Source organism: Hakea prostrata, chromosome 11 (genome assembly GCF_041222555.1).
Source record: "Hakea prostrata isolate BN-2017 chromosome 11, UWA_Hpros_2, whole genome shotgun sequence".
In the NCBI taxonomy this organism is placed as follows: Eukaryota; Viridiplantae; Streptophyta; class Magnoliopsida; order Proteales; family Proteaceae; genus Hakea; species Hakea prostrata.
In genome coordinates this window covers 23206642-23231803 of record NC_142610.1, presented here as the reverse complement: position 1 = coordinate 23231803, position 25162 = coordinate 23206642, and the positions used below count along the sequence as shown (strand labels likewise).

The window sequence follows — 25162 nt, the reverse complement described above, 5'->3', positions numbered from 1 at the left end:
ATGGTCAAATCCCTATCACGATTACGATTACAAATCAGAGTAGAAGGCTGAATTATATTTAAAAAACCCTAAACTATTACCATGATTATGGTGCTGGTGTAGACGGGAATCCCTAAATTAACCTACCCACATTCTAGTGCTAGTTTTGGGAAGAATTCCTACATCTGCCAGTAGTTTTAGATAGTCATAGCACATCAGAAATCCAGAGGTGCAGTTTTCCAGATCTGGGAGTTCTCTTTTAGACTCACTGTTAATATGACTCTGCAACCAAGGACTAATTGTTGCTCAATTTCCAGGTTAGAATCCCCCATAGAGTCCCACTCTACCAGCTTGAGATGGAATGCTAGTCTGGATCTCAGAGAAATTAAGAATTTTCCCAATCACTACCGGCAGCTGCCTTCATATCAAACCTAACTCTGCTCCAACTTCAAGCCTTTGTACCTCAGAAACCAACCACTGGAACTGATACCCAGAGCACAGGTTCCCCACATTAAGATTCCCACTCAATCCTGCTTTAGTCCGTACTTGATGGCTAATTTTTCTTATTTTCACCAAGTTCCCACTTTCCATCCATAGTTTCTATTTTTACTACCATGTGAAACGTCTACATGCATGCAGCCTTCACCTTGACATGAGATTTACAAGGGTACGTTCGATCCTCAGAAAACTATCAACCAGTTTCTGATTAGATTATATCAGTTGTCTAGGCTCTCACTCAGTTTTACACCCTGCAATAGAGGGTAATGTCAACATGTTTTCTATGTCAGCTCCATACAATCAGCATCCACAAATATTGACTTAGATGGGCAATGATCCAAGATTTACCAGCAGGTAAAATTGGGAAAACAAAGCGTTGGCAAAATTGTTCATTTTTTTCTCCCCCATCCCCAACCCCTCTTTTACTTGTGCAATTGAACTAGATTAATTGCAACAAGGTGAGGTGGGCTTCTTCTTTTTTTTCCCGTTCTTTGTAATCAACCTTTGCCTTCACAGAGATGATTCTCATTTTTCTTTTAATTGCAACAAGATGAGGTGCGCTTCTTATTTTTTTTCCCGTTCTTTGTAATCAACCTTTGCCTTCACAGAGATGATTCTCATTTTTTTTAAAATTCAACCTCCAACCCCCCCCCCCCCCACTTTTTTTCTTGTTCACTGTTGCAAGGAACGCCGTAGTATCAGAAGAGAAGATAGGGAAGAAGACTGACAGGGAATGAGAGGATCTTTTGGTTCTGATATCACTCAATGGCGGGCCCATATGGTGACAGGGGATGCCTAAAAAAACACAAGAGTTTCAAGGGAAAGATAACAAGCATAAGAGCAGGGGAAGAGAAGTATTCACACACCCACCCACACCCCATCCAACAGGCTTTCACAAACATAAATTCAATTTATATTTCCAAACAGTCTCCACCAATGGAGATTATGTTATATATAACGAAAATCAAAAGACGCCAAAAATAAGACTATTTTTCTAGCTAATAAAAAAATTCAATTAGGACACTAAAAGTAATTAGAAACCAAATATCCTTATGAATCAAACTTTAAACATAAACAGAATAAAATGAAAAGAGATATTATTTCACCCAAATAATATATTTTCTAAAATCCTACTAGACCCATGACTCAAATTGGACCTATAATCTCTGCCTAGAAACCCAGTTGGGTTGGGTCAGTACATGGCAGCATATCAGCAACAGATACAGTTATTGTTTGATTACTGTAGTATTAGTTATACATTCTAGCATCATTACCTATATTGGGTAATAACTCTGGTCCTACTTGGGTCAGTACAGTGATATCTAACTTTACATTATAAACCATTAGAAATAGGAAGGGCACCAATTTTAACCCTCCCACTTAAATATAATAAATGTCACAAACGTGCACAAACATCAAGATGCCTCAGATTCCTATAAACCATTAATAACCTTCTTTTCATTTCTGGTGGAGGAGAGCTGGTGGGCTGTTAAGCCAAGGAAAAAAATAAATTTGTTAGAGACATAAGAAGAATAAAAGAGATGTGCTAATGCACAAGCCTCCCATTACTGCAGGATCTGGGAGGAGTCAGCGTTTTCCAAGTTTTGAACCCATAGGCAAAATGTTGTACTCGTGTAACTTAGCATGTAAGAAGTATACAAAAGAATTTATCACCTCAAGTTATTCAGACATACTGCAGTCAACAAGATACTTTATTATGTAACCAGGATGGAAACTGTAAAGAAGATGTACCATAAGTTCTTTGACATGCTTTGTATGACCATAATAATGCTTTGCTTTAGCAAAGTTATAATTGACTCATGCATGCATAGTGAAGCTCACCCTGCGAGGGTAAGTAAAACATTGTTGTTGCCTTGAATGGCAAACAAGGATGTTAGACAAACAAAATAAAGTTATCTATTTTATTGCCTATATAAATAGCAGAGTTGCTAAGGAGGCAATGCCTTAGGCATCCAGGTGCCTTGGTTGAACTGGGAACCTTGGATGCCTAATTGGTTTCACCTTGTATTTTTAACCTTCTCTGAAACCTTGATTCCCCTAGCACCTTGAATATTATGGTAATAGAATTCTAGACTTCTTAGATTAGGAAAAAAGAGCATGACAAAAGAGGGAAAATAATATTAACAATGAAGCCTCCTGGAAACAGTTTCTAGTGGAGAGTGCCAACATGCATGTACAACTCTCTACCTGCCCCTCTTGCTTTCTATGTTTTCCACCTACACATGTACAATCAAACAAAGCTAAAGAAAGACATTTTGATAAAACTCAAAGGTAATTCAAAATTCACAAGAAAGCTTGAACTACACGCCAAAGTTCCACATACATGGTAGGGCCATATAGCACTAATTTGACTTCCAGGCATGGAACAAAATTCGATCGAAACCCTCAAAATTTCAAGCGAATTTCGCATTTCTAGGAGCTCAAAAGTCAAAACAAAACCATGGGGGAACAAAAAGAAGTCCAAGGTTTTGAAATTTCGAAGAAACCATGCAAAACAGGGAAATTTCTCCCAACTGGGTTGAAACCTGGTTTGACCTGGCTGGACCAGCCGGTTCATGAGAACAAATTCGAGTGAAACTCAAGTTTTGACATTGTGAAAATGGGAAAATTTGTGGAAATCTGAAACTTTTTCTTGTGAGTTTCGTGGTTTCCCCAAATTTTCTTCCCCAAGTACCACAACCAATACCCTCTCCATCAAAACTTCCCTATCCAAATTGTATATCCCTCAAACTGATTATCTTTGGCATGTTGATGACTGAACTTATAGAGTTGCAATTGTCGATTGCCTCAAAAACCATAGGCATAATACGTCATGGGATGTCTACGTTCGTTGGTCGGAGCAAAGGATGTTGCAGGCATAGTACTACTCAGCTCATGGAATGGGTCCACCGAGGCATTCCTTTTGGCACTAAGCTGTACTTCCCTCTTGTCGTCAGTTACTTCGCATTTGATGTTCTGAACTTAGAAGTTATATATTGAATGTTATGCACTTAAGTAGTCTAATTATAGTGTATTTGTCGGAAAACTCTACATTGATGTTATATACTTTGAATGACATATCCACATTGATGTTTTTAGCAAAACAGATGTGCCAATGTTTATTTAAACTCTAATTAGCTTACATTCAAAGTCCCACACAAAATACCCGCTATAACATGTCCGAAACTTGATGTCAAAATTTGGAAGAAAAAAAAAAAGTCTGAAGTTTCTACGAAATTTCCCATTTTCACAAGGTCAAAACTTGAGTTTCCCTCAAACTTTTTTCCATGCTTCCAGAAATAACCTACTTATTGAATTAACGGGACAAGTTTACAACTAAATCAGCCCCCCACAAGGCATGAATAGCTTCTAGTGACAGAAACTTTCCACCAAAGTTAGTGAAGGAGACTTTCCCAAAACTCAATGTAATTGCCAATCCATTTTTCCATAAACCTTTTTGGTGTAATGGTTCTCGTATAGATGGCATCCACAATATTGACCATTTTCCACCAAAAATTGTTTTTTCTTTTTTTAATTTTAGGAGTGTTTTGTTCATTTTTTTTATTTTAGAAGAGTTTTGTTCCTTTTTCTTTTTTTTCTTTTTTTCTTTTCTTTTCTTTTTTCTTTGAGGGGAGGGGTTGGTGATTGAAATAAAACAGCTATCAAGATGGAGAAAGATTAACAAAGAATCAAAACATGTCTCTGGACAGAAAACAAAGCATGCCTCGACGACGTAAGGAAACATTTACAATCCTAACTTTAAACAGACACCTACCCTCGACCAACGAGATCTTGTATTTATATCTCCCCTTTCTTGGAGCATAGATTTGAAGCCAGAGGCAGCAGCCATACGTATTGCTTTAATCTTGTCTTCTGCAGCTTTCTTCAGTGGAAGAATCCTGTAGGAACATACAAATTTGTCTTTACATGACTAACGAAACAAGATAAGAGTCTAAAGAAAATTAATAATTGAAAGAAGAAACCACTTAGACTCAAACCAGAATAAGAACTCAATGAAACCAGTAAAAAGCTTGAATAAATCGAAAACTCCTTAAGGAGCAAACTCAACTTCAAGAGTATCTATGAATCCAGTATAAGTACTTCCCTGACAGACAAAACTGGATATAATGTCTACCAGCACTCTGTCCAAGTCAAAGCAAGCTACAAAATCTGACAATCTTAATCAAAGCAAACAAATACAACCTCTGTTGACAGGCTATACAATAAAGAATTTAACCCACTCAAAAAATTACAAGACGAAAATATAAGGTTAAGATGCTTATATTTAGGCTTGAGAAGAGTAGTTAAGGCATCAACTAAGCAATAACTATCTGATCTACTATGTATCATCAATTGCATATTTAGATAGGAATCAGACAAGCAATTGTGAGGAATTAATCAATAAAGTCAATAATTCTCAATCAAGAATCTTATTGTCGATTAACTAGGAGTCAGCAACATATTTCATATGATTTTCGACTTGTAAGACTAACACTGCTACCAGATGCCATGATTCCTGTTTACAGAAACTAGGAACCTTGTCCTAGCTTTCCTGGGTCTGATTGGCATCGAAGATTCAAGGATGGTTGAACTGAAAGGTCTATGTGTCACCTTGCAACAAGCCTGGAGGCATTCAGCTTGGAAGTAGTGTGGACCGAGCTTTGGTGATTCAATGGATTCTGATGAGGAAGTCAGTCCAGGGAGGTACTTCCACGTGAAGTTTAAAATTGAATTGCCCAAATAAGCCTGACCATTAGTGAATGGTTGACATCCCTAAAACTCACTAAAGGTGCTGGGCAAAGGAGGATCAAGGATGATATGGTGGATGAGGAGGATGTGCACGGTGACTTGAAGTGTAAAAGGCTCTCAACAAACAATAAGCAAACATCTAACTGAGCCTCATAGTAATGACTTAGCGGGCTATAAAGATTGACTTTGTTACAAATGCAGAAACACGGGATGGTATATGCCACTACTGAAGGATTAATCTAGCTAGTGTGTCAATCAAGTCCAACACAGCTGAATCTACTTGAATGCTATATTCCTTCTTGTATAATCTAAACCAACGTTTTAAATTATGGTTGGAGAGACCATTTCAACACATGCAAAACCAATCTTACAGTAAATGGGGAGAAAATTTGGTCAAATCCAGCGAAATTGAAAGATAGGGGAGGATTAGCACAGGGAATGCTTATTTAAGCGTGAAGGCAAAGTTTGAATCATTAGACTGAAAAAGAACACCTAAGACGGTAGTTTCTATAGTTATCAAGGAGGCAAGGTGATCATGCATTCATGCAGTCGTAAAGGGGCCAAAAACTAAGGCAACACCAACTGATGTACCCTCAATTGAGTAAGTCCAGATGGCAAAGATGTTATCGAAACCAACAGAAATGGGTCTGAGAATCAGAACTTCAATTTCAGATGGGTCAAGCGGAGCAAAACTATGATACAGACTAGAGAATCTAATAACAACAAGAAGCCTTGTTTCAACTAATCAGTACCTTTCATTTAATAAAATCTCTCGATCCTTCCGGTCCAAGGCCTCAAACCGTGGGTCCTTGCCCCATTTCTTCTTGAATGTCTGGTAATCAGTTTTATGATCAATATCCTGAAAGGTATACCAAGTCAGTAGCTTGTTCAGAATTTTAAACCAGAATACTTTCTGTAATGAAATTTAGAAATAGCATTGCACATATTTTGATCACAGAAATCTTATACAACCTCAGAAGCTTCTTCTAACAGCTGCTTAAAGCCCTCAATTGCAGCCTTCTGAGCAGCTCTTTTTTCTTTGCGTTCCTCTTCAGCTCGTGTCCGGACATAATGTTCAAACAATGCTCTTCGAGTACTATAACCTGGAACTGCCTGTAACAAGTAAAACCAATTCCATTAAGAGCACTGGTGGCAAAGAAAGAACTCCACTAAGAAGTATCAGCATAGTAGTTTTATCTACAGAAATGGTACAGTAACACATGCTGCTGACATCCTTGACTAGAGTGAAGAGGACTCAACCATCAAACTCTACAATTAATAGGAGGTTGAATCTGATTTTTCCCCCTAAATGGGACAACGCAAACTAGCTAGTTGGATCATGACCAAGGTGCTGTGATGCCTAGGTGATGCATTATAACTAACATAGAGAGCAACATATCCTATAGCTGCAATTTCAGATAAATTAAATGAGAAATTGGACACCATTAGGCACCCATTTAAAGAAAAAAATGATAATAAAATTGGATAGAACAGCTCAGTAGTCATAAAACCAGGCCATTCAAATACATCATCACTTACCTACATACCACCAGAGTTGATTGTTGAAAACACTTCAGGCCCAAAACTGTTTTAAGTTCATTATCCAGTTGCACAAGGTCTCTTCCACTAATCATAGAGATATTCACTGTTATAGGTTTAACACTCCTAATAATTTAACTGAGGTTTGGTATAGTACCTCTTCCAAAATTTTCAGGCCAAGAGAGAGCAGTGATTTAGTTCTATGACGAAAAATGTTCTTCAAAAAAGTTCACCATTGCCTGGAATTCGAGTATATGAAAATTTCAGAAAGTTCCTTGACAATATCTGATTCAATTCTAAATTCCTAACATAGTTTCACTATTTGGTGTGCTTTGACCCAATCTCCTCATATCCAGGAGTTCCTACCCAAAAGAAACCCTTTTATGGCTGTTGAGTTATTTAACTTATCTCATTCTGTCCTTATTGCTTTGTCCTATTTCCCAGTTATAATGATTCATGATCGTCTCAAAACCTTCACAACCCAACAAAATCTATTTAATTTCCTACTCTATTCCAAGTGGGAATTACAATGTATATCATGTCCTTTCAAATATCTCATTGATTTTCGTTTTCTGATTCTCAGTTAAATTCTGTCACACCTGATTAGTGTTGGTAAGTTTTTATAGATCCAGGAAAGAACCTCTCTGGAAACAGCGGTAAGGCTGTGTAAATCTGACAACACCTCCCCCCCCCCCCCCCCCCCACCCCCAAAAAAAAAGACAACAAGAGCAACAACTAAACCTTGCTATATACAGGAGCCTTGGCACTGAGTATGACCATTTACTAAATTGTCATAGACTGCCTTATCTCAATATTAGTTTCAGACTAAAATCTTAATAAAATCTAGCCATTTCTTATTGATTTCCAATAAAATTTAGCATGATTTTTATCACATTTCCATGTAAACACATTTTGGATCAGACAAACTAAAAAATTAGTGCAAACGTGAAACTGCACCACAGAAATAGAGAATAAAGGCCAGAAATAAATGCAAATGTATTACTCTGGCCTGATATATCAGAATAAACTTTTTAAAAAAATGGTTGATTGTTACTCAGAACCAATAGAATAGCTCTGGAAATTCAATCTGAAAACAGAGAAGTGGTCTAACAGACAATTCCTAATGGCAACAGGAAAACAGGTGCAGCTCTGGAACTAGAATTTTAGTCGCTGACAACAGAATTTCAGAGGGAAGTATATCAGAAACTGGTGTACAAAAATTGAGATTTTATAAATCACTAATTAGCATAGTTGTTGGGACAGTGAGCAGGTGTTGAGTGCCTCAGCATGGCCTGTTTGAAAGTCAGAAAGAAGACCAGATTGGAAGCATAGAAGTAGCCTTTGGCCTTGCGACAACATGCACTATTATTGTAATTATATCAGGTTTTTGACACTTGACAAGGTCATATTGATTTGTTCTTTCACCAAAATTCTTGTATAATATCCTATACTTTGTTTTAGTCTATGTTGGTATTCTCAAATTAGGTCACTAGTAGCACAATTATAACATACTGCATGGATATGGCTCCTATGTTGCAAACAAGTAGAAAAATGTAAATTGTAAATGTATCATAGCTATCTTACATATACCATATGTCTAGTTGGCTACACACCTTGACAACTATGCTAACTAAAAGATGTATGATGAATAATGCAATCTTGACTTTAAAAGGAAACAGGTGAGCCACAAAATAGGGGTAAGAGAGAGAAAAGAAGAAGAAGAAGATAAAAGTAATGGTAGAAGAGAAAAGGGAGAAAGTCACAAGTTGCAAAGAAAGATGAACCAAACTAGAAAGTTGGAATACCAATCACATAGGCACAGCTCAACGGCTCCAAAATTCTTTACTCTAAATATGCTTAACTAATTGAGGTTGTACACCTATATAAACTGCCGAATTCCCTAAAGTGAAGCATAAAAGGAGTCTTAATCACTGTAGCATACTGACTAGTAAATAGACTGGAAACAGAAATCCAAAATGAGCATTCAGTGGATTACTTCTATCAGTAGTCCGAACCAAGAAATAATCAAAACTTATGAGTTCCAAACTACTCTGGTTACCTATAACCTTTCAGAATATCAAGCCCAATGCAGAATAAATAAATAAGTCACCTTTTAACATTCTTATGAGTTCCAAACTACTCTGGTTACCTATAACCTTTCAGAATATCAAGCCCAATGCAGAATAAATAAATAAGTCACCTTTTAACATTGAGTATGACAACTTGCACCCAAATGCAAAGGCCCTGAATTAAGTCCAAAAGTATAGGGTGGATTGTTAGCATGAAGCTAGTCAGAAGGTCTAAAAGCTGGTCATGGAACCTTCTTGTTTCCAATTAAATTAATGCCTTTGACGGACACCACCAATAATAAATAAAACTTCAGGCCTAATATTTTTGCAAAGGAGTAGAAGTAATAAAATCCTGAGAGATAATTCTATCAGCTTTTGCATTGCAGAGTAAAAAAGGCTAAGTTCTTCCCATAGACACAGTAGCCCTCACAAGGACAGGCTGCAAAAGTTCAGGTTTTATCACCATCATGTAAATTGTAACGCAGCACACAACGAAAGGAAAATCACATCAGAAGAAAAGGAAAATATTTTCACCCTTCACAAGTGAGCAAAAACATATGAATCCAACAAACCTGATTCAAGGAGTTCCAGTGGTAGAAAGGCCCAAAATTCCCGTTCTAAGTAATTCATAATCTTTAGACTCAACAAACCTTAAAACGTGGGTCAAATACAATCTTCGGCAGTTCCTTCTCCCACTTTGAAAATGGCGCCACTCCACGTTCCTTAAGCATCTCCTGAATTTTCAAATGCAAAATGAGTAAGTGTTACAGCCAGTGCAGTCAAAGTTGCACAATATAAAAAAATGAGATCGCGAAACCATATTCATTACCTGGTATGAATACCTAACAGAAAACAGAAGCACGAGGAGGAGAACAAAAATTAAGTCTAGAATGTTGTATTAGAGATGTATAACATTTATGAAAAAGCAATGCAGAACCAATAGGTCCTGTTACTGTTATGCCTCAAATTGAAATGATTTTGGTTATTAAGGCGCCTTAGTTTGCTCAGGCAAAAATTAATAAGCTTCAAGCTCACATAGTGCAATAATTATAGGCAAATTCAGTGCCGAAGGCTTCCACACAAGTAGAGTCCAGGGCCAATTTTCCTATGCAGCCTGAACCCACAATTTTTGCTGAGAGGCTGTCTTGGTACCTGATCTCAGCCTACAACTGTGTCAACTGACCATTGCTAAGCAAGACCTTCACGCGTAGGGTCCATTGCTTATTGTAAATTTCTCTGAATGCTATAATTATTATAGTGCAATAATTATAGAATGCGGAGACATTACGATAAGCAACTGACTGCAGGTGTCAAGGTCTTGCTTAGGCACCATGGACCAAGTCAAGAATGCACACCACATGCACTCACCTAGTATTTTACTCCTCTTCTTGAAAGATAAAACAAAGTAAAATAAAACCAGTAGTTAACAACTTGGCACTCAATTTGGATGCCTTGGCATCTCCCTGGTTGCCTTGGCCAGGTTTAAAGCCAGTCAGTTAGGTGAGTACTAATTATTATTGTTTTTTCAATTGAAACTAAAGTATCATTGCATGGCTTTTAGTCCAGCTAGATGCAAATATCATATACTTGGAGGGAAGGCTAGAAAGAAGGAAGAGAGAGTTAAATCCAAAGGCTAAATGTGTTTTTCTATCACTAGCTCAGAATGTTGAATGATCAGCACCATCAAAGGTCAACTCAGTTGGCAATGACCAACGCCTCCCAGCGGGGAGGTCAGGGTTCAATCTTCCTGGATGGTATATGTACTAGCCCCACCCCCTATTCCCAGTAAGTTAATATAAAGCACCCTTAAAAAAATGTTGAATGATCAGTGATTGATTGATGAATGCTTCATGGCTACTCATTAGGTCTACAATTTACGCTACTGTTTATATTACAAGTAAATTGAGAACGTTCCAGCATATTAACCATCGGCTTATGCCTTATTTCAGGAGTTTCCAGGCCTAAAATGCAACTGTGTAGGATGTAGAGTATTTGCTTTTCAGTATTTAGTATTTTTAGCATGACACCTTAGCCCATGTAGCCACATATAGTGCATAGTCTCGGGACGTCACCTAGGCATCCAGGCTCCTTGATCAACTTGGACGCCTTACTGCGTTATTCATTTCGGCATTTTTTTTAACCCTCTCCAATGCTTTGATATCCTAGGCACCATGACAACCAGGGTATAGGATAAAGTCTAAAGCACACAAAGTAATACAGTGAGAACAGAATATTATATATTCTGGCAGTGTATTGTTTGAGCATTAAGCAGTCAAGACTGCCCAATTGGATTTTTGAAGGCCCTAGTTTGGACCTTCAAATTGGGTCTATTTCTTGTGTTAAACCTTATTTGCCAGACTATAAATTGAGATGAAGTAAGCACACAAGATTAGTAGCCAATATTGAGTCTGACAAGAATATTTTTTACTAGGTTCAATGCTTTAGCCTGATTAACTAAGACAGTGATATTATTTAATACGAGTTCCATTACAGGTCTACTTACAATGCAACAATTGTTAGGCATGCTCCCACATCAGTGTGCATCACCCAATGCTCATTAAATCAACACATTGCAGATAAGCATTTGTGATTTCTCCTCAACATGATATAAGCAGATAAGACAATACACACGCATGCACGTCTCTATGTATGTATATACACAAACACAAAAAAGTTAATAAAGACTTTGTCTCTAAACAAAAAAATTATAATAATAATAAAGACTTTGTCAGATTGGTTCAACACTTTCCAAATGAAAAAAAAAAAAAAAAAAAAAAAAAAAAAAACCTTCTAAACTAAAACAAGGTTATAATTGTTGCACAACATATACTAACGTATCAGAGAGAATATTCTACCAAAAAAAAGGAGAGAACAAATAACAGAAACTATGCCTTCAGGAGTTCATGATGTATTTAAGATGAAAAGCTACCTTGAACTGTATAATACATTCCTCCTTTGTAGGTCCACTGTCAACATCCTCTGAATCAGAAGAGGAGTCTGACATATTCCCATCCCCATTTGCTTCCTTCAGTTTATCTTTGCTACTCTCACTCTGTGGGCCCTTGACTGCAACTTCAACAGCTCTCGAACCATTTAAATCCGTCATGGCAGGTCCTGAGGAGGTGGGAAGAGGTGAGGAAGCAACTGGAGTAGTAGAATCTTGCAGCTTCTTTTTTATCAAATCCAGCGCAGTTGATGACCCAGCAGCACCTGAAGGTCTAAGAGCTGTGGCATCACGACCACCAGTGTTAACGGCAGGAGCATTCACGCTAATAGAAGCAGATACTTTGTCAGATGATACACCAGTGTTTTGCACCAATGACATCTCTTTTAAAGAGTCAACATCCTGCTTCTTTCTCATCTCTGTAACCTCAGCCGGAATTTGCCAGCTACTTACCTAAACAAGAAAGGAAGATGAAGGAAAGCCTCCAAGGTGAACCAGGAAAAAAATTGTGCCTAGATAAAGACGATAAAAATAATTCTTATTCCCAATCAATTCATCTGAATGCTCACATTTGCATTTCCATCTAATGGAGGTTATCCAGCCCATATGTGCTTTTAGGCTCTGACTACATGAGGGCCCACCCTTATAAATCCAACGGCATTATCATAGGTTTGGTGTCTATCAGGTGGATAAGGCAGCCTAGTACACTGACCTACCCATAGTTGTCAAGTTTCAAGGCAACGTCTTGGAGTACATGCACTGCAGTTGAGCTGGGCACCTTGGATGCCTTGTGAACCTAGTTGGCTCCGCCTTGTATTTTAACATTCTCCACCTCCTTTTTCCACCTAGTGCCTTGACAACTATGGATCACTTACTATAAATTTAATTCTTGCAAAAGAAAACATGTTTCACTGACATGTGATTCAATTGCCAGCGTAAATAACAGAAGCAAAAAATCAGATCAAATGCAATTTGTTCTTCAAGAAAGCAAAAAACCCATAGTAGTTAAGGCACCACACATAGGCATTGAGACAGTCTTCGGGGGCCTCAGTGACTCTGAACTTCGTGTTTTCAACCCACTTTGGCCTATTATCCCAAATATCATTTAATAAATGTCTCATTTACTTGATATATTATTTACATAAGCAAACATCTATTTGAATTCACTAACAATAGTTTTGGGGGAAAAGAGGTCAACCCCCTCCAACACCCCCCTCCCCCAAAAAAAAAATTGCATCCCTTTTAAGAGGAAACTGAATTTCCAATAGATTGGTAAAATTTTCAATTTTCTATGCCAGGGCTTTAACTTTAAAAAATTCATACATCTTAATATGGTAAAACACAGCAAAAAGCAAAAGAATGGTCAAATATGCATTTGATTTGATATTTAAAGAGCCTTTTTTCATTCAAAGCAATTTTGACAGCATTCGCACACATCAAATAAGATTTGACCAAAACAGAATTCTTTCAATATAAATCAGATCTAGGCAACCTACGATTTGCTGAAAATCTATTTTTGTGGTCTACCTAAGAAAAGAGGCTCATGTTAAAATCATTTGATTAGTCAAACCTCTTAAAAAAAAGAAAAACATTTCTCTAACTTGACAGAAGTTTAATTACTTATAGACAACAACCACTTCCAAGAATAGAATAAACCAAACATATGTTATGATTATTTCAACTTTCCAGTAGCTTGGTCGAAATTTGTGGTCAAAGAAATTTTTCGAGATTTTGGTGACTTAATGTGGCAAAATATTGATTTTCAATGACCTCATGTGGTTTAAAGTTGATGTTCTATGAACTGATGCGGCTTAATGTTGATATTTTAAGATAAAAGGTTTAAATTTTTGATAAAATTATATGAGGAAAAATATTGTTGCATCCTAAATAATTTTAGTAAAAGAGAAAAAAGGAAGAAATTTTTTTGGTGCTTTTTCGCTTAAGCATTTTGGTGCCACTCCATCACCCCCCTTGACAACTATGGCAAAAACGACTAAGTTCAATGTTAAATGTAAGTACCTTTGTCCTAGAGTTGTAATAATACTTCTTTCCATCATTTGTTGTGACCAAAGTCCAGTCGCTACCAGCCAACTTCTCCCTGAGAATGCCAAGCACGAAATCATTGAATAACAGGTTGCATGCAAGATACCCAAAAACACTATGGCCACAAGAGAAATAAGAACATAACCAATTTTCATGACATTAAAAATATTACGAGGTGATAATGTCCATATATATAATAAAATAACTAATCTGTAAATAATTGTCTATAACATTGGAAGTAAATTTTTAAGATATTCCAATCAACTCTGCAAACCTTGAAGATAGACCAATCATGTGGTTCATCCCACCTCAAGTTAGTGATTCAAGCATGGTGGGAGATCTCGCGAGATTGCAGAGTTGATTGGCGAGATCACGCTAACAGGTCTTTTTTCCACACTTTAGGGGCTTTTTAAAGCCCCTGTCTCGCTCGAGAGAGGCATATCTCACCTCTCTCGAGCCTCTATCTCACTGGAAGCCTAAATTGGCCGGAAAACTCCATTTTTGGCCGGAATTTGACCGGAATTTGTTGGGGATTCAACATAGCAACATCATCAATTCATCTACAACAACAAATTCAAGCATATTTCAAGTGATCTTCAAGAAATGTAAGATTTTCCCCCAAATTTGATTTTTTTCAAATACAAGGTTCTACAATGATTGTATGAGTGTGGTACAAATATATGTTGATGATCAAGCTTTGATCTACACTTTCATGTTGAGTGATACTCATACAGTCATACTCTTAGTCTTAGTCTTGTAAGTTGTAAGTTGTAATTTTGAGTTTTTGAGTTTTGACATTCTTAGTCTTAGACTCTTAGTCTTGTAAGTTGTAATCTTCTTAATTCTTATAGTTGTAAAATTTTGAAGACATTTAAGTATTTAACAATTTATTACTTTGAATCTTTGATAGTTTGAACTTTAATCACTTGTTGACTTGAATACTTGATGTGTAATGTTATTGTATTTGATACTTGATAGTTGATAAATGATAACTCATTAACTTGAATTACTTGATATCTTTACATTACATTATTACATGTTGTCTCTGTCTCTCTGACTCTCTAAGACTCTAAGAGACTAAGACTCTAAGTCTCTAACCTTGCATTTCACAGAATTTCGGTTTTACACATAGGGTTATTTTCTCACAAATCTAAAGCCACCAATGTGTTCAAAAGGCCTTAAATACGCTAAATACCAAGTTTCAGCCCAACCAGAGCCCTAAAACCCACCAAGATGGGCCACCGAGACTACCGCCATTTTTTGGTAGATCTCGACCGAGATCTCGCCATCTCGGTCGAGATCTCGCTCTCGAGCGAGATCTCCCACCATGGATTCAGGTCCACTATGTGGTGGAAGCCATCTAATTGACAAGGTTCATAACATCATCAACTAATAGTCAGATTGAATCTATGAGTATAATTGCGAGGAAATCAAGAAATTTGTAAATAATACATATTTAGAAGATTATAACAAGCCTACAACAGTAGCCAGATGAGCTTTGTTAAACATCAAGTAAAGAAGAAATGCCTTTTATACAAGGAAATCAGGAATATACTTATATATTGGTGTGGTAGCAATGGACTAGCTGGATAAATATGGCCATCCATGGGGACCTACTTCCAAAAGAGAGGCCCAAAGTTTAATCCAAGGTCATTTCCAAAAACCAAGAGGGCTGGGCTCCATTTTAGGCACAAATGTCAAAGCATGTTCATAATTTTTCCTTTCGAAATAGCACAGACCAACTATGTAGTGCATTAAGTTAATTCCAAAAAGTTTGTAAACTCTAAAAACTATTGAGTGGATTCTCAGACGGACTTTTTGAGCAATTGAGAGGGAGATTTCCTAGAGATCATCTTTTCCGATTTTGGGTCTGTATACTTAAGTGCAACCCACCCAACTGCCCCTCAACCCCCTCTCTAGTTCAATTCATGGGAACCAATATTTTACCCCTTGATGTGACAATAATAATATTTTCAGAAAGGAAAAAAATAAAACCCAAGATACCCAATGTTTAAGAAAAACAACAATTGAATATCTTAAGTTTCAAAAATTACCTGTCTTTGTTCACAAATCAAATGAATATCCTATTTTACCCCCAGCTTGTCCAACCTCTGCCTCTACACTGGCCTCCGACCCTTTTGCAATGACCATCAGCACGCAATAGGGGTGCAAGTTTGGCCCTGACGGCCCTGACCCGCCCTGAGCCCGAATAGGGCTTGGGCTAAAGATTTTGGCCCTAAGGGCGGGTTAGGGCCAAAATATTCTGGCCCTGAACTAGGGCCAAGGGCGGGCTTGGGATTACTCTCTGGCCCGCCCTAGCCCATCCCGGCCCGTCCCTGATTCTTAGCCCTGACCCAAGCCCTGATTTTGGCCCTGATCTTGGCCCTGATCTTGGCCCTGATCCCGGCCTTGATTTTGGCCCCGACCCGTGCCCCGATTTTGGCCCCGATCCTAGCCCCGATTTTGGCCCCGATCTTGGCCCCCGATCCCGGCCCTATATCCCCGCCCCGATCCCCTCGATTTGAGTCTAAAGACTCTGGACCCTCCACCCACATGGAGAGGAATTAAATACGGTGGATACTTGACACATGTCAAATTTTAAAAACATGATCATGTTTTGTAGAAAATTAATAAAAATAAACTATAACCTCATTACCAATGTAATAAGCATCTACTTGATTTTGGCCCTGATCCTGACCCTAATTTTGGCTCTAATCTTAATATTAATTTGACGATGATCATGTACTACAGTACTAGATTTTTACCCTGATCTTCATACTAACATTGATATGAGTCTTGATTTTGATATTTAGTCACTTTGATCATATTAGACTATAAATTCACTTTTTATATTATTTTTAAAGTAATTTTTATTTTTCCAACTAAGTCATTTTTAGTTCAATAAAATATGGATTTTGTTTTTTGACTAAGGCGAGATAATATATTATAAATAATAAAAACTATTATATAAAGAATTAATATCTAACAAATCTATACCCTAACTTCTCATCATGAATATCTAACAAATCTACTGTGATATTTCAAAAAAAATTATTAAAAACATATAGCTATGTTTGTAACTAAAACATCATTTTCTTTAACTATGAAAAAAATACTTTTTTTGTTGTTGAATACTAAATTATTGTCGATTTACTTGTTAACAAGGTTTTGAATATGATTTTTTTTGTATTGAATAAAGATATCAATTTATTGAACAGTTATGAATGAAAACATACCTAATTCTTGACTTTGAAGATAAAATTTTCATTTGTCAGATTCCTTTTGAATTATGAATCTCTGATGTTTCTAAGTTTAAAAAAAGAGTTTGTGTGACATTCTCTATAATTGACTTGACTTTCAAATATGCCTAAATTTAATTACAATTCTTCTCTCTACTTATTCTATTTCATGAATAATTTTAACTCTTTGCTGCTAGAGAAAAACCAAAGGAAAAAACAGAATAAGAGAGAGAGAGAGAGAGAGAGAGAGAGAGAGAGAGAGAGAGAGAGAGCGCAATTAAAAAACCCTAGAAATTTGGATTTCTCTATTTCTCTAAAATCTAAATGGGTATAAATAGTTAAATACATATTGAATCTAAGTTTTGGATTATTTGTTGACATCTTTAATATTTTATTTTCCAGAATTGAGTTTGGAATTTAAGTATTTAATTACTTTAATATGTATTTTAATTACTACCTGTCTTACATTTGATATTTACGACCAAAGATATGGCCAATTAAAGCTAGGGACAAGGCCAATTAGGGCCTGGGCCAATCAAGGCCAGGGACAGGGCCAATCAAGGTCAGGGACAGGACCAATTAGGGCCAAGGATAGGGCCAATCAGGGCCAGGGACAGGGCCAATTAGGGCCAGGGACAGGGCCAATCAGGGCCAATCAGGGCTAATCAGGGGCCAACCCATCCCGACCCGGCCCAATTAGGGCGGGAATGGGCTTGGCTTGGCCCTGTAGGGCTTAGGGCCAGGGACAATAATTATTGGCCCTGAACTAGGGCCAGGGCGGGAATGGGCTCAAATTATACCATATAGGGCTGGGCTTGGGATTGCAAAAGCCCCCCCCCCCCCCCCCCCCCCCCCCCCCCCCCCCCCCCCCCCCCCCCCCCCCCCCCCCCCCCCCCCCCCCCCCCCCCCCCCCCCCCCCCCCCGCCCCTTCTTGTACCCCCCCCCCCCCCCCCCCCCCCCCCCCCCCCAGTTATTTCTGATTCAAGCATTCCATCTCCAAGTTCTGAGGCACCAACCAGCAATTACAGAAATCTTCAAGTCTCCAAGCCATCCCAAGTAACTTAGGAATAATAAAATAAGTTAGCGTGGGTTTTTTTTTGCGCCAACTCAATGGCCCATCCTGGTGGGGTTTTAAGGTCTAGGTTGGGCTCAAACTTGATGGTTAGACTTATTTAGGCCTTCTGAACACATTGGTAGCTTCGGATTTGTGAGAAAACAACCCTAAGTATGACTTCTAAGTCTACCTTAAGTGTGAAATCCAAATGCTATAGGATTGGGAAATGCAAGGTTATACAACATGTAATACAAAACCTATAAGGCATATAAAGAGGATCTGCATCAAGATATCGTGACACACATCTATGTTGGTATGGATTTTGATAAAGTCATCGTTTGAGACAGGGTGAGGGAGGTTTGGGGTGGCTCCACAGATTGATTGATCTGTTCTGCAGTCCCTGAGAACTTAGTAGAAATTAAAGCAATACTAGCCCTAGAAGCAGCCTCAGACCCAGAACCACTCAAATCACCAAACAACTTGTCAATCACAGCCAAGCAAGACTGCATATGGCCGTTTGACTGCTGAAATTACGACACAAAATCATCCACTGAACACTGCATGATTTGGCCATGTTTCAGTTGAAATCCAAAACATTTCAGACTTCTTGAACATTACTTTAAATAACAACACGAAGCAGGACGGTGAAGAACAAACCTATCCAAAAACTTAACCAAATCCCTTACACTCCACTCCAACTTAATAAGCCAAGTCTTTTTTCCACCAAACTCCAAAGAACCTTGGTCTACCAGGTGTAGAACGCAAAGAAGGTTTCCCAGAAGAGAATATAAATGGAGTAGAAATTTGAAAGTACCGAAATAAAATTGATCTTTCAACCTGAGGCCAATGATGCTACACATTCATATGGGACATTTCATATCATTGATACACGTAGAGAGTACACAAGAATACAGGTCACAATCCCTACTTCTGTCAGTAACCCAAGAAGTGGTGTATAAAGCACAATACAGTTCTAGTTATTTGAGCCATGTCTGTATAACATGATCTTCTGTACAAGAATACTAATCCACAAGCATATCTACGCATAGTACCTACCCAAGTCTCATCACTTCAGTTCTAAGCTATCTATAACAAAAGTAATGATCACAAACACAACCAGTGAAGCTTAAAGAGGGCCATTTAAAAAATAAGTCAGATTTTCCAATAAACTACCATGCTTACAAACTGAAATAGTAAGCAACTAGCCTTTTGAGCAACCACAAGAAAATAGCATTGACACTCAAAAAAGCAACTGAAACAACTTGAAAAGAGCATTTTCCCCAAAAAGGTTCCACAATAATGTAATTTTAGCGAGGGTTTCAGAACAAGACAGGAGTCACAGGAGGTACCATGAAACAGGAGTTGGCTGCTCAGTGACTTTCTCAGGCTGCAAAAATGGTCAAGAGTTACTACTTAAACAGAATAATGAAAGAGGAAAAAAGAAAGAAAAAAAACAACAACAACAACAAAGAGAGAGAGGAGGAAGAGAAGAAGTATCTGCTGCAAAATCTAGAGAGGAAACTTTGAAACAGAGCTATTTAGAACAATAAAGACCAAAGCATTCACAACCACTGTCTATTAGTGATCATCTCTGAGAGAGGATTTAATTCATGCAACATGATAAAAATCTCCTAGCAATCTTTCATCAATCATGATATATGATGATAAAATTTTGTCCCTAAACATCAAATGATATGTTTAGGGCATCCTCTAACTTTAAATATGCCATTTACAGAGAGAGAGAATGATGGGGTACAAGACCAGCCCAAACGGGCCAAGAATAATCCAGTTAGGTTAAGTCATACACAACACAATCCAAGCCCTTTCTTAGTCATGGACTTGAGACACAGCATACATGTGTAGCCATTTCAGGGGAACATCTTTCACAGATTTTTCCTCAATTAACCATATATAAAATAGGAGAATTAGTTTGTTAAAATTGTGTTAGGATTGTTTTGGGGCTATATTAAGGGGAGAGTGTGACAGTAAGAGGGGAGGATTGAATTAGTGTTTGTGTAGGGCAAGCTTGTCTGTGGGGAGAGGAAGATCCTAAGTTGCGGCAAGTTGAGTAGTGGTTTCAGATCTGGCGGAGTTCTGTAATGGAGTTCTATTGTTAAGTTTATGGTATTGGCCATTTACATTTACTTTTCTAATCTTGCGTATGCCATTTGAATGCTGTGCTTGTGTGTGTGCTTGAGTGAATTCATTTAGGGCTCGATTCAAGGGTCTTGTCCCTTTCCATCCCAAAAGCTCAAAATATTGTGAAAAAATATCAAAGGTATATGAGGAAACAGAACGATACAAAGGCAACCAATGTGGAAAATTCACCCAGCAAAAGGGATGTTCCTGCCTCCTGCATCACTTTGCTTAAAACTTCACTGAGTTAAGAATGCATCATTTAACTGAAAACAGGGATGAGCATGCCCATACAAAACTATTGTAATTGAAACTTAATAGGCAATACATCTTAAGCATTACCTCCCCTTTGAAGCCAGAAGGTTTCTCATAAGTTGACTCTCCAGTGAATGCATTATAGTAGTAGACAGCTCCAGTCTCTGTCTTGTGGGCTGTCCAAGCAACCAGATCTTCACTATTAACAGCACCTCCATCCTTAACATGTTTCCCTTGATCTACAAAAAACACAAAAGAATAATGAGAAGAAGTGACCAAACAAAAACTAACATGTTGTCACACCTGACTTGAAATTCTGCACATACCAATTCCCGGAGGGGATATTTCAGATTCTTTCACTGTAGTGTTCACCAGCTGACTACCAGATACCGCAGATGATGTGGGAGTTCCTCCAGGAGGTCCTATTGGAGAAACACCGGAAGGTTGAGATTCAGGGACCGGTACAGAAGGAACGGGCAGGCCCCGAATGGGCATAGGAAAGGGACCTGGAAGCCCACCCGGGTATTGATGAAATGGAGGCCTCTGCAAGCCACCAACCTGTGGGCTTAGCCATCCCTGGGAGGATGGAACCATAGGAAGCAAAGGTGAATAGGGTGGATACATTGGCTGTTGCAAAACTGGATTTAACTGAGTTGGAGCAGTAGATGTAGTGAGGGGTCTGGGCACCACAGAGGATGAAGAATCTGCGGTTGCCAACCTAACTGCTGCAGTTGTCACTGTTGGTGATGGAGCTATGCCAGGAGGTCCCGGTGTTCCAGGTGTTGCCAGCATTCCCCCGGAGCCAGGAAAAGATGGAGCAGTGGACATCCATGTAGTTGCAGGATACGAGTTATGACTAAGAGGAAGAGTCATTGAAGAACTAGAAGTACTAACAGAGAATGGTACCGACTGTGAACTAGATGACGTGGCCGACAAAGTCCCAGCTCCTTTTACAGTTGTGGCTGAGGCATTCTGCAGTCATTCAAGGATAAGAACATCATAGGTAAAAGTGTCTATAACTAGGTAATTCATGCATCATTACATCTATCAGTTCCCAAGACCTAGTCCCAATGCTCCCGACTACCAAAGTGCTAATTTGGAATTTCACAGCAATTTAAAATATGAACTCCAAGACTCCAATGCATAACATATTACCAAGAAATGGGAACATCTGATTCTTAAGGCTCTATCTGTGGGATCCGAATACGCACCAAAGACTGATCGTTTTGGCTCTACTCAGATGTTTATAGTTTATTCAAATTTTTCATGGCAAATGTCTAACTTTCCTGTTTCCTGCATGTTCATGTGTTAATCTGGTTTCCAGTGTTAGTTATGGTAGCAAGCAATTCTAGGCAGGCAACGAGACATCTCAAGCATCCTATTGAATTTACACTTTATTATCTATTTAAAAGACTCCAATTGCACTTATTTGCAGAGAGGTTTTATAGTTTTGTTCGTGAACCCTCATTACATTATCATATTCACCTATATATTAAACACACATCTTATTGGTGCTTTTTTCCCCTTTCACATGCACTCCTACTCACTCACTACTGTCTCTCTCTGAGAAACATCAAAGTTTCTCCAATAACAAAAAGGTTAGTTTTTGCTTCTCCTCTACTTCTCCATCATCCATAATGATCACAGATTCTCTGGCAACAGTGGCAGTTTCTTGTCTAGTTCTTCCCCTTTTTTAATCCCTTGTTTTTCCTCATCATCCCCCCACCCTTCTTTTATTCCACGGAACTCACTATGGTTTTCCCAGTCTTTCCCAGGTTTGCAGTACTAAGTGCCCAGACAACTTGGCATGCAGTCACCTTGAACATCAAGGAACACCTAGGCAACACTTGAAAACTATTTACAAACTACTGAACTTGCTTCTAGGGGGAAAATTCCAAATTACCAGTGATGACTCAAATACTCAACTCCAGGGTGTCAAAGTTTGTGATGGTCATGTTGCTTTTAACCAGCCTCAAGCAACCTGTGGCTGAGCATAAGCCAGAAGTGGGGCCAGCTCAGTCAGTTTCCATTGAAGTTTTCAACCACTAAGTTACAAGATAATTTAGTCCTGCACAGGACAAGGATGAACATTTAACCAAAAATACATACAGAATTTGAAGATAGATCCTTCTGAGCCAATTGAGAAATCCCACCAAAAGAAAATCCTGCTGCGATAGATGAGGCTCCTTTTGGGACAGAGACAGGAGAGGGTATCAGAGGTGGCATGATCTGAGCAGCGGTTACAGGAGAAAATGGAGTAAGCTGTCCTGAAACTGGAGGTTGTTGGGGTGCTGCAGTTGTTGCAGCAGTCTTAGAACCCTCTGGGTGACCTGAAACACTAACCTGGAAAGAATCCAAAAACAGAAACAAACATAAGCACTTGAGGAAGTGTATATACAGAGCATTGGAGTAAGTACGACAACGGGATAAGTAATGTTATATGACGATTCGCCCATTCCAGATTATATGAAAGTGTTGCAAGGCAGTAGTAGTAGTTATTTTATTAATAAGGGTAGAATTGACTTGTTAGGTTATTTTCATTATTTTCATTGTAATAGTCCCACATTGGGAAGATCTGTTCCTGTTTTGGCAAGTTACTAATATAAATAAAAGCCCAGCTATGCCACTCAGACATAAGTTAGGGTTTCTCAAATCTTAAAACATGGTATCACCATAGGTGGTTGTTACCTTTATTTATTCATTGTTGCTCTAAAACCACGTGGTCTGCTTACTCCACCAAAAAAGTGAATTTCTTTCATGTTTCCAAATTTTTCACAAAGTGGTTAGCAAGCAGTTTGGGGCACAGTAAAAATCCTACACACAAATAATGGGACTGAGTATTTGGGTGGGGCATTTTCCTCTTACCTAGCTGACCATGGGATCATCCACCAGATCAGTTGTGTCGACACACCACCTCAAAATGAGGTTGCCAAACGCAAGAATAGGCATCTTCTTGAGCTAACATTTTCCTTGATGTTTACTATAAATGTGCCTCCTCGGTTTTGGGGGATGTTAATCCTTATTGCAGCCTATTTGATTAACTGAATGTCATCCCGGGTGTAACAACAACGCTGTCCCCTTAAGATCCTATTAGGGACAGCAGCCTTTACTATCCCACCTAAGGTCTTCGGATGTATTGCCTTTGCCTAAAACCACCATCTTCATGGTAAGTTGGACTTATGTGGGTTCCAGTATATTTTTCTGGGTTATCATGCTACCCAAAAAGGTTGTAAGTGTTATCACCTCGCTTCTCATCGTATGTTAGTCTCCATGGATGTTGTCTTCAAGGATGGCAAGAACAAATTCATTTCTTTACCCCTACACCTCTTCAGGGCGAGTGTACTAGTGAAGAAGTTTCAGTTCTTGTTCCTCCTCAGATATTTCTCCTAAGATTCCTACTGATGATCCTCCCGTGGAGGATGGAGTGACCCGACAAGAACAGCGGGTGAATAAGTATAATGAAAGGCCTTTGAAGACTGATCAAAGGCAATCCATGAGAAAAGATCCCCCTTATGTACTAAGCTAATTGAAAGCTTATGTATTGAGCTAGCTGAAAGCTCCTGCTCCTAGTGAGTCTATTTCTAAACCATCTATTGATCCCAATTTGGACTTACCAATTGCATTGAGAAAGCAACCACGTATATGCACTAAAAACCCTATCTCCAATTTTGTTTTATATCAGTCTAATGTAGTACTGTATTTGAATGATCAAAACAGTAGCCAAATAGGACCTTTCACAGGGAATCAACTTCAGATTTGATAGACTTAAGATAGATAAAATTCAGATATAATGAAAAGCTGAAAACTGAAGTGGTAGAACAAGGATATTGGTTTAAGAACAAGGACTAACTAAGTCTTCAAAACAGCAGTATGCTATAAAGAAGAATGGATGGAACAATATAAGAGAATTAAGAGAACAATAAGGACAACAAAGTAACACCCGGGTTTCACACCGCAAGGTGGATCGATTGGATCGAACACCAACCTACCTTGATCAAACACAAGGGTTCTCCAAAGAGGAGGAATGCTAGCAAGCAATTTGATTTCAATTCATAAGTTGTGTCTTTACCTCTTACATAAGTCTCTTTATATAGCATTCTAAAGAGACATAAACACTAATGGTAACACCCAACCACTAGCTAACACCACCTACCTATTAATAACTCAACTACTACCTACCTCTTTGACAAAGGAAAACTCCTTTGACAATGAGCTCTTTTATTTTCAAACCACAGCCCCTTTTATTGACTTTTTAAAATCTAAACTTGGGCTTAGGTCTAGACTATAAAGTTCAACATATGTGGGCTAACTTTAACCCAATAAAACAGCCCTAGCCCATGAAAGCCATGGGCTGATTCAGATGACAACTTTAGGCCTTTGATGGGCCTAACCCAATGGGCTTCTTCTTTCGTAAATATGTCTTCAATTCTGCATCACAGTCCCTTACCCCAAACTTTCAAAGCTTTGTTTCCTCTTTGTTCTCTACTGCTTTTCCTAACACAATGGCAAGAAGCATTGTCTCACCCAAACTGGAAGGAAGCAATGGATGACAAATGAGAGCTTTGGCAAAAAAAGCAGGATGTGGAAACTGGTGTCTTTGCCTACAAGAAGGCAGACTGTTATGTGCAAATGGGTAATTATCATCAAACACAGGGCA

The 25162-nt window shown here is 38.4% G+C and overlaps 1 protein-coding gene across 2 annotated transcripts in view; it reads right to left on the bottom strand.

The window, feature by feature from the left end:
- The window catches only part of PRP40C (pre-mRNA-processing protein 40C), a 41199-nt gene that overhangs the window by 7633 nt on the left and 8404 nt on the right, over positions 1–25162 (bottom strand). For both annotated transcript variants that reach the window (XM_089140864.1, XM_089140863.1), the window contains exons 4-13: positions 22615–22848; positions 20832–21477; positions 20593–20744; positions 19464–19501; positions 13798–13876; positions 11764–12231; positions 9485–9568; positions 6199–6339; positions 5979–6085; positions 4253–4376 (exon numbers count right to left, since the gene is read on the bottom strand). In XM_089140864.1, the coding sequence (XP_088996990.1) occupies positions 4253–4376; positions 5979–6085; positions 6199–6339; positions 9485–9568; positions 11764–12231; positions 13798–13876; positions 19464–19501; positions 20593–20744; positions 20832–21477; positions 22615–22848 (2073 nt within the window). The remainder of the gene's footprint in view (positions 1–4252; positions 4377–5978; positions 6086–6198; positions 6340–9484; positions 9569–11763; positions 12232–13797; positions 13877–19463; positions 19502–20592; positions 20745–20831; positions 21478–22614; positions 22849–25162) is intronic.